We start from the raw sequence: 13,863 nt of genomic DNA, 5'->3' as shown, positions 1-13,863 counted from the left end.
ATACCAGTAGCACAAAATCTCAGACAGCACTGATGGAAATCCTGCTTGAGTTTTTTGCATTTTGAGTTTGGACTGGTGGACTTGGTGGTAATGCATGTTTTTATCAGTAGGTTATGCTCTTGTATGATGTCAGTCATCAACTGTATTTTAATAAATTTATAATCTTCTTAATTATCTTTCAAGTAGTATTTTGCTCTCATATCCTTATCCGTCTTTCGGCCGACCCCACTTATGGGATTAAGACTTTGATTAATTGATTGATCCTTATCCCTCTTTCTCATACCACCCTCATGTATGAAGCCTTGTTTTGTCGACCTTTTCAAATTTTTGATAAGGCTTATGAGGTTTACATAAGTTCAATTTGCAACTAAAATAGGTTCTCAATTAGAGGTTAGATAAGTTCACATAACGGTGTGTTTGGATTGAAAAAAATGAAGAAAAAGGAAGGGAAGGGAAATAGAGAGATAGAGTATCTTTCAGTTGGATAACAAATGAAGAAGGAAGGGAATTGGAGGGGAGAAAAAAAGGAGGAATTATATTGTGGGAAATTGATCCCTCCAAAGAAATTTGGAAGGAAAACATACCATTTTTCCCTCTCCTCTCCTCTTCTCCCGCCTTCCCTTCTTTTCCTTCCCCTTTCTTTATCCAAACACACTGTAAGTTTAAATAAGTTCAAGTGAATAGAATGTAACCTTGTTCTTCTTTTTCAACAGGGGAAGGAAAATGAATTCTTCCAATTCCCTCCCTTTCCCTTCTTGCATTGGATATCCAAACAAAAGTTGATGTATCCTTCCTTTTCTCTTCCCTTCCTTTCCCTTCATTTCTCTCTTTCCAAACTTTGTGTAAATTAGGCTAATGAAGTTGCTAGCCAATTCACAACCAGTTAGAGTTTTCTACCTTTTTTTTTTTTTTAATTTTAATTTATATGTTAAACATGTATAATTTGTTTTTGAGATAGATATTAGTTTTCTCAAGACAATAAAAGCACAAGAAAATGTTTAATGTCAATTATTATTAGAGGGAATTGAAATTTTCTAGTCAATAAATCTCTTGATTAATTATTCTAGCTCAGAACAGTTGCTTTTAAGGAAATTTAAACCTGTTGTCCTGTACTCTTTAATGTAACTCGGAACATACAAACAACAGAAAATAAAATCAACATGATAGAGAAGTCCAACTTGAATAACTGACCATTAATGCTGCTACACCTTGATTACTTCCAAGAAAACACATAATGACAAATGAAGCTATTATTTTTCGATTATGGAAGTACCTTACTTTGTGAGGTTGTATATCTGTCCTATTTCTCTCAAATGGCTGTTGAAGAATCATATAATGATCATCTTAAGACCAAGAGTAAACAAAAGAAGTGTCTCAACTTGCAGACATAGATCAGGCTTGTTCTATAGCATATAAAAATATTCAAGTAGACTAAATCAAAGAGTGAGTGTTTCTTCATAGTACCTAGTCAGAGATATTAAACTATACATGTAAGTGCATGATCTTCTCTAAATGTGGCTTAATGTGATGACCGTCACATCATTATTCCCTCAGCTCAGATTATTCTTTGGAAGACTAGATAATTAGTGGGTGTTTATTAGGCTTTCTTATACATTATAAAATTTTAGTCAAGTTGATGTTAAAAATTTTGAAATACCCTATTTTTGTAAATTAATAGTATTACAAATGTATTTCTATGAGTTCTATTCAAATTGAAGCTAATATAAGGTTGAACTGTTCTACATTAACCATTGGTACTATCTTGCAGGCTATATATGTTAAAATACGTATTATGTTAGTAAAAGGAATAAAGTACTAATTGTTTGGTCTTTGCAAGCTAGCCTGCATGTTATTGATAACTTTCCTACTGTAGATTTTAGGCTGTCTAGCCCCTTTTCTTCGTCTTCATGGGAAGGTTTATGTTTACTTTCACCTTACTAATATTGATTTGTTTTGGCCTACTCTATGGAGGTGACGCCGAGGTAACCTACGTTAACATTACTGGCTGTGCACCTGCAAAAGGTAATTATACCGATGGCAGCTTCTACCAACAAAATCTCAATCGTCTTTTCACCGATCTCTCATCTCATACCTCCTCTCAGAAGTTCTATGATTCAACTGTTGGCAGTATCCCCAACAAAGTTTACGGCTTGTACCAATGTCGTGAGGATGTTAGCTTCAATATCTGCAGTGAATGCATCCAAGCAGCAACCCAAAAGATAGTGGAAGTTTGCCCTTTGATGGTAGAGGCAACGGTTTGGTATTATGAATGTATGTTGAGATATGCAAACAGGTCTATTTTCTCCTCATATGAAACATATCCAGCGGCTTACCTTTGGAGCTTTAAATTCAATGTTTCAAACTATGGTGCATTTGCTCCAGTGCTTGCAAGAGAATTTAACAGCTTAATAAGACAAGCAGTAATCGGTACATCATCCGGACGTTTTGCTACCGGAGATGCCAATTGGGCAACTTTTGAACGAGTTTACTGCCTCGTTCAATGCACCCCTGATATAGATGACTTTGGGTGTAACAGCTGCTTGACAAGTGCTTTAAGCGACATGGCAGGCTGTTGTAATGCAAGTGCGAGGGTGTTTATCTTCAAGCCAAGCTGCCACTTGAGATATGATACCACAGAAAAATTCTATTTTGACATAAACCATGAATTACCAGCTCCTCCACCATCAAATGTGACTACAGGTTAGTCCTTATTCGATCTATTTTGTTTTTAAATGGAGTTGACATTGTTATTATGTTCTTATGATCATTTTTTCTATTTTATAAATTTTGGTAAAAGGAGAAACCTCTAATGAACCTCCTGAAGCAACCACTGGATTGAAGCGGCCAATAATTGTCGCGATAGCTGTTGGGGCATCCGTTGGATTTTTGCTGCTTCTTGTTAGTCTATGGTTGTGTATGCGGCCAAGTATGAGAAGAAAAGAATCTACGCCAACTCTTACACAAGCTCCACCACCTCAACAACTAGATAATGGTAACCCATTTAACATATTCTCCCTAGAACCTCATCCAATATGTTCCATTTGACTTTTAAGGAAAGACTCGTCATACTTTTTTTTTTTTTTGAAATAAACTCTCCCTTGAATTTTTTTTAAAAAAATAAATTAGCTGAATTTCAACATCTAAAATACACTGGGGTACTTTTATTAGTAAAAAATTGCTCGTTGACTTGTCATATATTTTACTAACTATATATATTTATATGGAGTACAGTTATTATATGCATTACTTGAGTTTGGACATTTAGGAGACACATCTTTTTATGATCAATATCGAAAATTTAATTATAAGAAGTAAATAATTAAAGTAGACATTGCGACCAATCTAACATTTTACATGAGCAACATTTATCCTAAAACCGATTGGTGATGAAGGTGATAGTCTGGGTGATATTGGAATAGTCCTAACTCAGATTTAAATTATTTTAATAGCTAATACAAAAAATCTGGATCAATCTTTTTTAATTTTTATTTTATTGTTATTCCCAAATCCCAATACAGTTAGAGGCGAAGAAGGTGATAGTCTGGGTGATACAGAGTTTGTGCAATATGATTTTGCTATTTTGAAAGATGCAACAAGTAACTTCTCAAGTGATAACAAGCTAGGAGAAGGCGGCTTTGGTGCTGTTTACATGGTAATACATCCTTTGTATAATACCATTGATCTAAATTGTACTCCTAGACTATATATTATCTTTAGTATTCTTTGTGGAAATTGATAGGGGACCCTGAATAGTGGACAAGTATTAGCTATAAAGAGGCTCTCTGGCAACTCGGGACAAGGTGCTAAGGAGTTCATGACCGAGGCTCGTCTTGTGGCCAAGCTTCAGCACAGGAATCTCGTCAAGCTGTTGGGATTCTGTTCTCAAGGAGATGAAAAACTACTTGTTTATGAGTTCTTGCCTAATTCAAGTGTTGATCGGTTCTTATTTGGTACTCTCTTCAAACTCCTTGTTGTTTTTACTTTTCTCTTCTAAAAAAGTAATAGGTAAAAGTCTACAGCATTTATACTTCATATATCTCTGATTCTCTTTTGAAGGAAGTAGTTTTATTTATTTATTTATTATTATTATTGTTGTTGTTGTTGTTGTTGTGAATAGTTGTTAAGGAAAGTAATTAAGCTGACATTTTTTAATAAGTTTTTGAAGAAAAAAAATATTACGTACTTCATAACCATTAAACAAAAATACTGTTCGATTAATTACTCATCAATTCTCAAATTGTGTAGCCCATTTTTCATTTAAAAAAAAAAAAAAACCAAATAGTCAATTTTTAAATATAAGTTCAATCTTAAACTTCCCATATTACAGTTGATGGAAAGCTGTAATAGAAAATTTCAAAGGAAATATTCGAAGTACATGATTTGGTCAACAACGAAATATGGAGTATAATTTTGTTTTAAAAAGTCAATTCTTTTGTATTTGTTTGTTTGACAGAGCATTACATACCGTATATAGATGATTGAAAACTATTTGATTAACAAAAAACACAAAAGTACAACATTTGGGCAAGATTTACATATCACAAAATGAAAGAAGCCAGATATTGATAAGTGTGGTTTCTTAATTAAGCTACATGAAGTATTAAAACATCTCAATGTTCACTAAATTTTTCAAAAATAAATATGATTACTCTTGTAGATGTTACTCTTCACTTGCTTAGATTTGTAGCCATGAGTCTGGTGAAAATGATAATCATGACATAGATGCTCCAAATGACTTATTTGCATTGTGTTTGTGTGTATTCATGTGACTATAGATCCAAGAAAGCGGGGAACACTAGATTGGGAAACACGGTACAAAATCATAATGGGGGTAGCAAGAGGACTTCAGTATCTTCATGAAGACTCCCGCCTTACAATTATACACCGTGATCTTAAACCCAGCAACATTTTATTAGATAAGGACATGAATCCCAAAATAGGTGATTTTGGCATGGCAAAGCTTTTTGGAAGGGAACAAAAGTTTGGAAATACCAGCCAAATTGTCGGAACACAGTATGCTTTAATTGCTCTCTTGCTTCAAAACTTGCCTAAACTCTTTGTTGAAGTTGAAGTTTAAAGAAATTGGTTATTAATTGCTCAACTTCGCATTTGCCATGATATTTATTTCTAAATTATCTTATATGTAAACATCTTATACTGTTGTGGCGCATGCAGTGGATACATGGCACCAGAGTACATGTTAACAGGGGAGTATTCTGATAAATCTGATGTTTATAGTTTCGGCATCATAATTCTAGAGCTCATCAGCGGTCAGAAGAACAGATTACATTACCAGTCTTCACACATGGAAGATATTCCAGTTCTTGTATGTCTAGCTCACTCGCATGAAACTCTTAATTTCTAGTCCTTAATTCTGTATCATCTATAAAGTATGGTTAACATGTGTTTTTCTACTCTTTCTTTCGAAGGCATGGAGACTGTGGAATGCAGGGCGATCTTTGGAACTATTAGATTCAACATTATTGCATGACAATTATACAAGAAATGAAGTATTGAAGTGCATCCAAATTGGGTTGTTATGTGTTCAAGGAAGTGCGGTACGACGACCTACAATGGCAGCAGTAGTTTTAATGCTTAATGGTTCTGTCACCCTACCGTTACCCTCAACACCTATAATCTCTCCCCATCAGTTTAATGATGGACAGCAAACTGATTCAACTGCGGCTGATCAATCCATGTCCAAGTCTGTAACCTGGGATGCAGAAGTCGAGCGGGATTTATACCCGAGATAGACATGGGGGTTGCACCGTTTGAATACTTTAGTTTGAAGACACAAAAGGTATCATACTTTGATGAATGCTGTAGTACATGTGATGCAATTTGATTTGGCTCTCTCACTATCTGTTGTATGATATCTTGAGTTGTGTTTATGATCAAAAAATTTTCTGAACATTCCTTGAATTCTAATTGAACAAAAGCGTGGCAGTGTGAGTTATTGTTTTGTGTTACTACTACTAAAATTGTATACACATGTACGTAAATTTAAACTGTCATCGCTTTTTACGGTGTTGTAGTATGCAGTATATAATTAAAGGTATTAATGGTAAAAACATATAATGAAACTGTATAGAGCAAATGTTAAAGTTATTGTAAAATGGATAGGATATTTTATTATAAAGAAAAAAAAGAAATAATTGTATTATGTGAAAATGATTTAGCACTAATATTTTTATAGATGATATTGTATAAAGAAAGATTAATTTTAACAATTGTACTCGATTCTTTGATGTGTGAAAGAGCAAATGTACGACAATATAAGAATTCATAATTAAACCCAAACCAAACAAATCATATTATTACCAATTGGTTGTTGGTGTAGTGGTGATTGGGACTACACTTGGTAGGGAGGACTCGTGTTCGATCCCCCGCAACAACAATCGGGAGGGGACTGGAACCTAACCACCCAAAATTGATCCCCGAATCCGGATTAGCCCAAAGGGTGAACCGGGTAGAACACCAAAAAACAAATCATATTATTGGTCCCATTGCAGTAATATCAATCTTACCAACTAATTTATAGTACATTAATTAAAGCATACGACATGTTCACATAAATTTCTTGGACTATGTCTAAGGATTATATAGAGAATTGGTATGAATTTGTATGATTTGGTGTATTAATTTTCATAAGTTTGCAAAGGATTACGTTTGAGATTGTAGCCTTGTTTCCTATTTTAGCCTTCGAAACTGTTCATGAGAATGATAGAGGTTGGCCTAGTCCTCCGTCCCTAATTGACCTAGTTAATCTACGTGACGTGACGAGTAGTCCAATTAATCCCTATTGAAGATCGATCGAGACAACGAAATGAAATTAGTAGATTTAGTACTACTAGTACAACGAAATAAATAAAAGCCATCTTCTTTCTTCTTCACTTGAATTTTACAGTCCAGATAACTAGTGCACACATTTACACATATAAGTGATATAACATGGTGAGACTACTTATTACGATTATATTGCGTATTACCTTTTTATTCTTTCCAACAGTTATTGCTACCACCCACAATGCGCTCTATATTGGCTACAATTGCACAGGTAGCGCAAATTCTTCAATCGATAGTACCAAAGCCTCGCCGCTTTACCTGTATAACCTATATAATTTGCTAGGAACTTTCACTTCCCATGCCTCAAGCACGCCATACTATAACTCTTCCTTAGGCCAAACCCCCAACTGCGTGTATGCTTTCTACATATGTCGATTTGATCAAAGTGCTAAAAGCTGCAGTGCTTGTATCAATGACGCGAAAGACCAGATCCTCAAAGCCTGCCCCTACCAAACGGAGGCTATCATTTGGTACGAAAATTGTATGATGCGTTATTCTCGGTACTCATTTATTGGCAAAATGGACGTAGATCCTTGGGTACCAATAAGTGAACGCCGGAACATTAGTAACCATCAAGAACGAGTAGCTCATTTCACAGTGAGTTTGCGAAAGAGCATGAACGGTTTAGCCATTTTGACAGCTAATAGCTCGTCTACTACAGGAATAAAGTTTCAAATGAGAGTGGTAAATATAACAGGATTTGGTAAATTGTACGAGGCAGCACAATGTTTACCAGAAATAACTGCAAAGGATTGTCAGCTTTGCTTGATGACCGCGATTGAGAGGGTTGCAATAAGCGTGAGTGCCCGTGCCTTGTTGCCTAGTTGTATTGTATGGTATCAAACAACTTCCTTCTACAACTCTTCAGCAATAACATATCCGTTCTTCAACTCAACCTCGGGGACACGTCAACCCACAACTAATTTGGGTAAGAGCAAATACTCCGGCTGGTAATTATTGGTTAAATTTTATTATGAATTATTTGGTTATGATTGATTTATTATTGATCAGTTTTGATTGTTTAGTTCATAGTGGTGGTCGTGCATATTTTTGTTTAACTTGGGTGTTGTTCAAAGGAATTAAAGTGGTTGTAAGAGACTACAAATGAAGGATGATGTAGGAGGCTAACTAAGGGATTGATGGCGAAAACTTCTATAAAAGGAAATGATAAAACATTATATATCGAGTACTACATTTATTTATTTATTTTATATCGAGTAATTATGAATTTAGGAAGTGTATCTTATACTTTACTTAAAAAAAAAAAAAAAAAGTGTTTCTTAATAACTTATACTTAAAAAATGAAGAAAGTCCTTTAGATAATTTTGAATTTAGGAAGGAAATCCACTTCACTTATATAAACAAGCTCAGAGTAGCACCCAATATGTGCGTTTTGCAATATAAATACTCTATCAAGCTCAATTCTTTGTTTTGTTCTACAATATTATCTCCTTAATTCTAATTAAAAAAAAATTAGTGGATGGATATTATTAGTGGGTTTTAAAATTCTTGATAAAATATATTAAAAAAATATATATGTTGATGATGTCATGTAGGCTAACTAATATATTTTGACTTACCTCAAAAAATATAATTAAAATAGAAAAGATGGATTTTATTTATTTATATCTAAGATGGTAGATTTTCTTTAAAGGATATGTTTTTTTTATAAGTTTTTTAAGTTTTTTTTTTTTTTTTTTTTTTTTTTTTTTTTTTTTTTTTTTTAACAGGAGAAGGTTGGGGTATTTTGGAAAAGTAAAATTTATCAGCCAAAACCCCTTTCGTTTTATATATAGGATAATTTTTTTTTATTTTTTTATAGGATTACTAATTAGTTAATTACCCTCCAAAACCTCTACCATAATTTTTGAAAGTGAACAGTTAAGTTTTTTTAATTTTGGAATTAATTTCATATGTTAATATTTATTAAAATTAATTCAATTAATTCTTGAAAAAAATGATTAAATTGTATAATTTTAAATTTATAAAAACAAAAACTAATTTTCATTAATTAATTAGAAAAAAAATCAAAAATCAAAATAAATATTTTCCAAAAAATGTAAAATGAATTTCTAAAATAAGGAAAATCAATTTTAATTAATTTAAGTATTTAAAAATCTATAAATCATACCATTTGTGCAGAAAAATGAGGCTTTTCTTTTAGAGATAGAAGGATTTTTATTTATTTTTTTATTATTTTTGTTTTGTCAAACAAAGTTGTTTGGAGACTTGGAGTTGACAACAGTAAAGAATTGGAAATCAAATCCAAGCGGCAACGTATTTGTCCCATTGATTTATGGACATGTTATGTAGGGGCTATATATAAGAAGCTAATAATGGAAAACAAATGAAAATATAATATGTATTATACTAATTTACGCGTGATTTTGTCATGCATTTTTCCAACCAAATAAGGAAAGTTATTAAATAATTATTCATAACTCTTAGGGCTACATATAGTATTACCCTATATTTATTTTCATTCTTTCCAACCATTTTCTAGCACTATATTTCAAAGGATTATTTGAGATAAACATCTTGATTCTTGACAATGATTGTCACCCAAAACAGGAATCTCTTAAATCCTAAAAATAAAGCACATAATAAAACAGAAATCAGTCCAAAATCACATGCAGACTACGTCAAAGGTTTTAATATTTATTACTTTATTAGATACTTTTTTATTTATTTGGATGTATAATAGTTATGAGCATCGAAGCGGTCAAGATCGGCATTAAATGCTTGTTTCCTTATTTATCCTTAGAAACTATCCAAACGAAAGATGTACGGTGTACGTAGGTTCTAGAGATCGGCCATCTCAAGGCGGCAAAGTTGATCGATCGAATACAACAACGAGGAGGTTAGCGAGTGACGCGTCGCTTATATTTATTACAAGATTTCTATTGAATTGACAACGAGACTACTAAGAATAATGAAGACGACAACAATGTAAGCTAAGATTTGGTGTCGTCTTCATTTTTTTACACTTGCAATTTTTAATATTCATAGCCACATTTTGTAGTACACATAAAAAATGTCGAGACTGTATATATTATTGTTTACCATCCTACCCTTTCCAATTGTTATTGCTACAACACACAATGCGCTCTATATTGGCTACAATTGCACAGGCAGTGCAAATTCGTCACTTGATAGTAATCGAGCCTCACCTTTGTACCTGTACAACCTATATAATTTGCTAGGAAATTTTGCTTCCCATGCCTCAAGCGCGGCTTATTATAACTCTTCACTAGGCCAAACCCCCAATCGAGTTTATGCTATATACATTTGTCGGTTTGACCAAACTGCTCGAGGTTGTAATGCTTGTATCAATCAAGCCAAAGATCGAATCCTCAAGGCGTGCCCCTACCAAACGGAGGCTATTATTTGGTACGAAAATTGTATGATCCGTTATTCCAAGTACTCTTTTTTTGGCAGAATGGATGTATCGCCCTGGATAGCAATATCAACGCCGCAAAACAATACTAGAGATCAAGTAGTCCACTTCGAGAAATATATGCGGAGAAGCATGTATGATTTGGCTCTATCGACAGTTGATAACTCGTCTCCAAAGACGAGGTTTAAAATGAGAGTGGTTAATATAACAGGATTTGGGAGCTTGTATGAGATGGCACAGTGTGTGCCTGAAATTACTACCAAGGATTGTCATCTCTGCCTAACGATTGCTATTGGGAGACTCGCAAATATAAGCACCAGTGCTCGCGTCTTGTTGCCTAGTTGTATTGTTTGGTATCACACGGCTCCCTTATATAACTCTTCAGCAATAACTTACCCGTTTTTCAACTCATCCTCGGCGACACACCCACCAAACACAAAGATTAAGGCTCCAACCGGTAAAAGTTGATTAAATTTATGTACGAGTACAACATAGTATAGAGATAACATGTACAATAGTATCATAACAAGTATACTCGCTCGATCTGATTTAATATGTTTGATTTTGCTTCACCAAATTGAAATTTTCATATAATTTGACTACACAGGAAGGAAGAAAAGATCTTCACATATCGTCGAAGCAATTTGTGTACCAATAGTTGTAGCAATCTTGCTTTTCTCCTGTGCTTGGTTTTGTATCTATCGTAGTAAGCACTCAAAACCATCTTCAGGTAATTTTATTTAACTTGCAGATTTATTATGTGTAAGAGTATAATCTTAATTTAAATTACCACAATTACTAAACAATTTTATATTTTGAACCAAATTATAAGCTTATTATACCATGTATGTCTTTCTACTTATTATTACAGATATGGAAGATATTGCTGGACTAGAGTCATTACAATTTGAGTTCAAGGTGATTAAAGCCGCGACAAATAACTTTTCCCCAAGTAATAAACTTGGACAAGGTGGATTTGGTGTGGTTTATAAGGTACAACTTTACAATCATAATTTAACTTCTCCTTTAGTCCCTTCCCACAATGCCTTCTTATCCGTTTTTTGGGTGTACGTGTTTGCTAACCTATAACTTTAACCATCAACATACTTCGTATATGCTTATTCATAAGCAAACCTTTATTTTTGGTTCAATCATATTTTTTATAATTATTTCTTTTATTAAGAATGAACCATATTTCTTTTAACCATGTTTCATATCGCCGCCTTGGTAGGGAAAACTTCAAGATGAGCAAGAAATAGCAGTAAAAAGGTTGTCAATATATTCCGGACAAGGCATATCAGAGTTCAAGACGGAGATTCTTTTAGCAGCAAAGCTTCAGCATAATAATCTGGCTAAACTATTAGGATTTAGCTTACATGGAGAAGAGAAGTTACTTATCTATGAATTACTGCCTAATGCAAGTCTCGACAAAGTCTTATTTGGTATAATTATCTCATGAGTTAAACTATCAACTCTTTTTTTTTTTATCCTAGGCAGCTAATTTGTAAATTAAAAATCTTGTATTTCATATTTTCATAACATGTTCTATATCAATTGTAGGCCAAAATAGTGTATCATTAGATTGGGAAACCCGGTACAAGATCTTACTTGGGACGGCCAGGGGACTATTATACCTCCATGAAGATTCGAGGCTAAAGATTATTCATCGAGATCTAAAATCTAGCAATATTCTTTTAGATGAAACTATGAACCCAAAGATTACAGATTTTGGATTAGCAAGACTTGTTGGAAGGGATCAAATTCACGCTGACACGAGTAAAATCGCTGGAACATAGTAAGTATATTATTACATGATGAATTTCTTAATTGATGGTACAAGTTTTTTCTCAAATCATCAAACTTTGTACATTCTATGTACTGCAGTGGATACATGGCTCCGGAGTATGCATTAACGGGGCGTTTCTCGGTCATGTCAGACGTCTATAGCTTCGGAATAATAGCTCTAGAGATAATAAGTGGCCATATGTGTAGCTCAGTTGCCTTCCCTTATCATGAAGAAAGTCTACCTCTACGAGTAAGTTCACTACTCAACTTCGCGTAATTTGCCTTATTATATATAATGGACTTATATTTTCAATCTAAACTTCAAATTATTATGTTTGATTTTAGGCATGGAATTTATGGAAGAGCAACTCAACAATGGATTTGGTAGATCCTAGACTTCAAGGAAAATTTCCGGGCCACGAAATGGAACGATGCATCCATATTAGCTTGCTTTGTATACAAGAAGATTCAAACAAGAGGCCAACAATGGCAACGATAGTGTCGGCACTCAATGGCCACCAAGTAGCTCTCTCGGAACCGGAACCGCCTTTGATTGGTCCATCAACCAACATTACATTTGGCTTACACCAAAATATGGGTGTATCATCTTCTGGTGAATTTCTTTCTAATAGTGATAACATAACAGAAGTTTATCCTCGGTAGAGTAAGGGATTTGTAGAATACTGTATATTTTCTTCCCTATCAAAAATGTTTCTCTTAAATCACAAATGATAGAGCCAAAATTGTATAAAAATTATACTACCTTCGATTTTTTTTTTTTTTTAATTGCAACTTTGGAATATTTTATATCTCACAAATAATACCCTATAGTTGCAACTAAAAAAAATCAAAGATAGTATATATAATATTATTGTCTTACTCACATATTGTTTATCCTATCGTAAATTAATAATATTCAAAAGAACTAAGAAAGGTGGAACATTGCATGCATGCTTGGTTAATATGTACATCCACGATAGGATGGTTGAAGGAGTATTGGAGTTGTCACAATTTATAATCATATGAACTATCATTTTACATTGCTCGTATTAACTTGTTACTTTTATATTCACATAATTATATATATATTAATAAATGTATCAAATTTTTTTTGATGATAATTGTAAGACTCAATGTGGACAAAAATAAAATAAAATTATGTGACTTTATTTTGGAACTCCCAAGTCTACGCTAAGAAATACTAATGAAATCGAAAACTATTAAGGCCCCGTTCTTTAGAGCTTCTGTGCTCTGCTCAGCTTCAATTTAATGTGCTCTGCTTCAATCTGCTCTACTCTGCTTTGATTAAAAATACTACTACTACTAATAATAATAATAAAAAGAAAATTTGCTCTGCTTCAATCGGGTCTGCTCTATTAAAATCTGCTCTGCTCTGCTAAAATCTGTTTTGCTCTGCACAGAAGCTCAAAAGAACAGGGCCTAAGAAAACCATAAATCCATGATCGAATTAAATAGATCATGTTTAGCCTTTTACTTCAGTTTGTTATCGTCATATTTATATCACATTCCACAATTTTGTCATATGCTAATCCGAATGGGAAAACAAAAAAGTCAATAGGTGTAGTTAGTGGACTGATAGACATTACGTTTTACTTTTTATTTATTTTTATTTTTTTTATAATTTATTTTGGTAAAGACTGATATAGACGTTATAACAATTGAACTATCTTAGTCCATATATTTTCCCAAAATTCATCATTTCACACAATATTTTCCCAATTTCCCTATTTTCTATATCATACGATACTTGTTACTTCCTCCGTTTTCAAATACTTGCTCCACTTTTCATTTCCTGTCGTTTTTAAAATATTTGC

At 33.3% G+C, this 13,863-nt stretch overlaps 3 protein-coding genes across 5 annotated transcripts; all 3 read left to right on the top strand.

Moving 5' to 3' along the window:
• The first annotated feature begins 1,787 nt into the window (after positions 1-1,787).
• On the top strand, positions 1,788-5,938 carry LOC145636382 (cysteine-rich receptor-like protein kinase 25). Of its 3 annotated transcripts, none has more exons than XM_081687934.1 (8): positions 1,962-2,022; positions 2,129-2,700; positions 2,798-2,992; positions 3,519-3,652; positions 3,740-3,950; positions 4,776-5,013; positions 5,176-5,326; positions 5,430-5,938. In XM_081687934.1, the coding sequence occupies exons 2-8, from the start codon at positions 2,241-2,243 to the stop codon at positions 5,751-5,753; spliced, it is 1,713 nt and encodes a 570-aa protein (XP_081544060.1). In that variant the 5' UTR covers positions 1,962-2,022; positions 2,129-2,240; the 3' UTR covers positions 5,754-5,938. The 3 variants fall into 3 exon arrangements, with proteins under 3 accessions (XP_081544059.1, XP_081544060.1, XP_081544061.1); XM_081687935.1 differs by having other exon boundaries at positions 1,976-2,022; positions 2,103-2,700; XM_081687933.1 differs by having other exon boundaries at positions 1,788-2,700.
• Positions 5,939-6,951: 1,013 nt separating this feature from the next.
• On the top strand, positions 6,952-7,954 carry LOC145637309 (putative cysteine-rich receptor-like protein kinase 9). Its single transcript, XM_081688773.1, has 2 exons — positions 6,952-7,682; positions 7,858-7,954. Exons 1-2 carry the CDS (start codon positions 6,952-6,954, stop codon positions 7,952-7,954), a joined length of 828 nt encoding a protein of 275 aa, XP_081544899.1.
• A 1,864-nt stretch (positions 7,955-9,818) lies between these two features.
• On the top strand, positions 9,819-12,840 carry LOC145636388 (cysteine-rich receptor-like protein kinase 25). The gene is made up of 7 exons (XM_081687942.1): positions 9,819-10,700; positions 10,851-10,973; positions 11,115-11,236; positions 11,475-11,685; positions 11,804-12,038; positions 12,128-12,278; positions 12,374-12,840. Exons 1-7 carry the CDS (start codon positions 9,881-9,883, stop codon positions 12,689-12,691), a joined length of 1,980 nt encoding a protein of 659 aa, XP_081544068.1. The 5' UTR covers positions 9,819-9,880; the 3' UTR covers positions 12,692-12,840.
• The last annotated feature ends 1,023 nt before the right edge of the window (positions 12,841-13,863 follow it).

The sequence above is a fragment of the Chenopodium album genome, chromosome 6 (genome assembly GCF_948465745.1).
Source record: "Chenopodium album chromosome 6, dcCheAlbu1.1, whole genome shotgun sequence".
NCBI lineage: Eukaryota > Viridiplantae > Streptophyta > Magnoliopsida > Caryophyllales > Amaranthaceae > Chenopodium > Chenopodium album.
The sequence above is the reverse complement of the archived record's forward strand: the minus strand, read 5'-3'. Positions and strand labels throughout refer to the sequence as shown.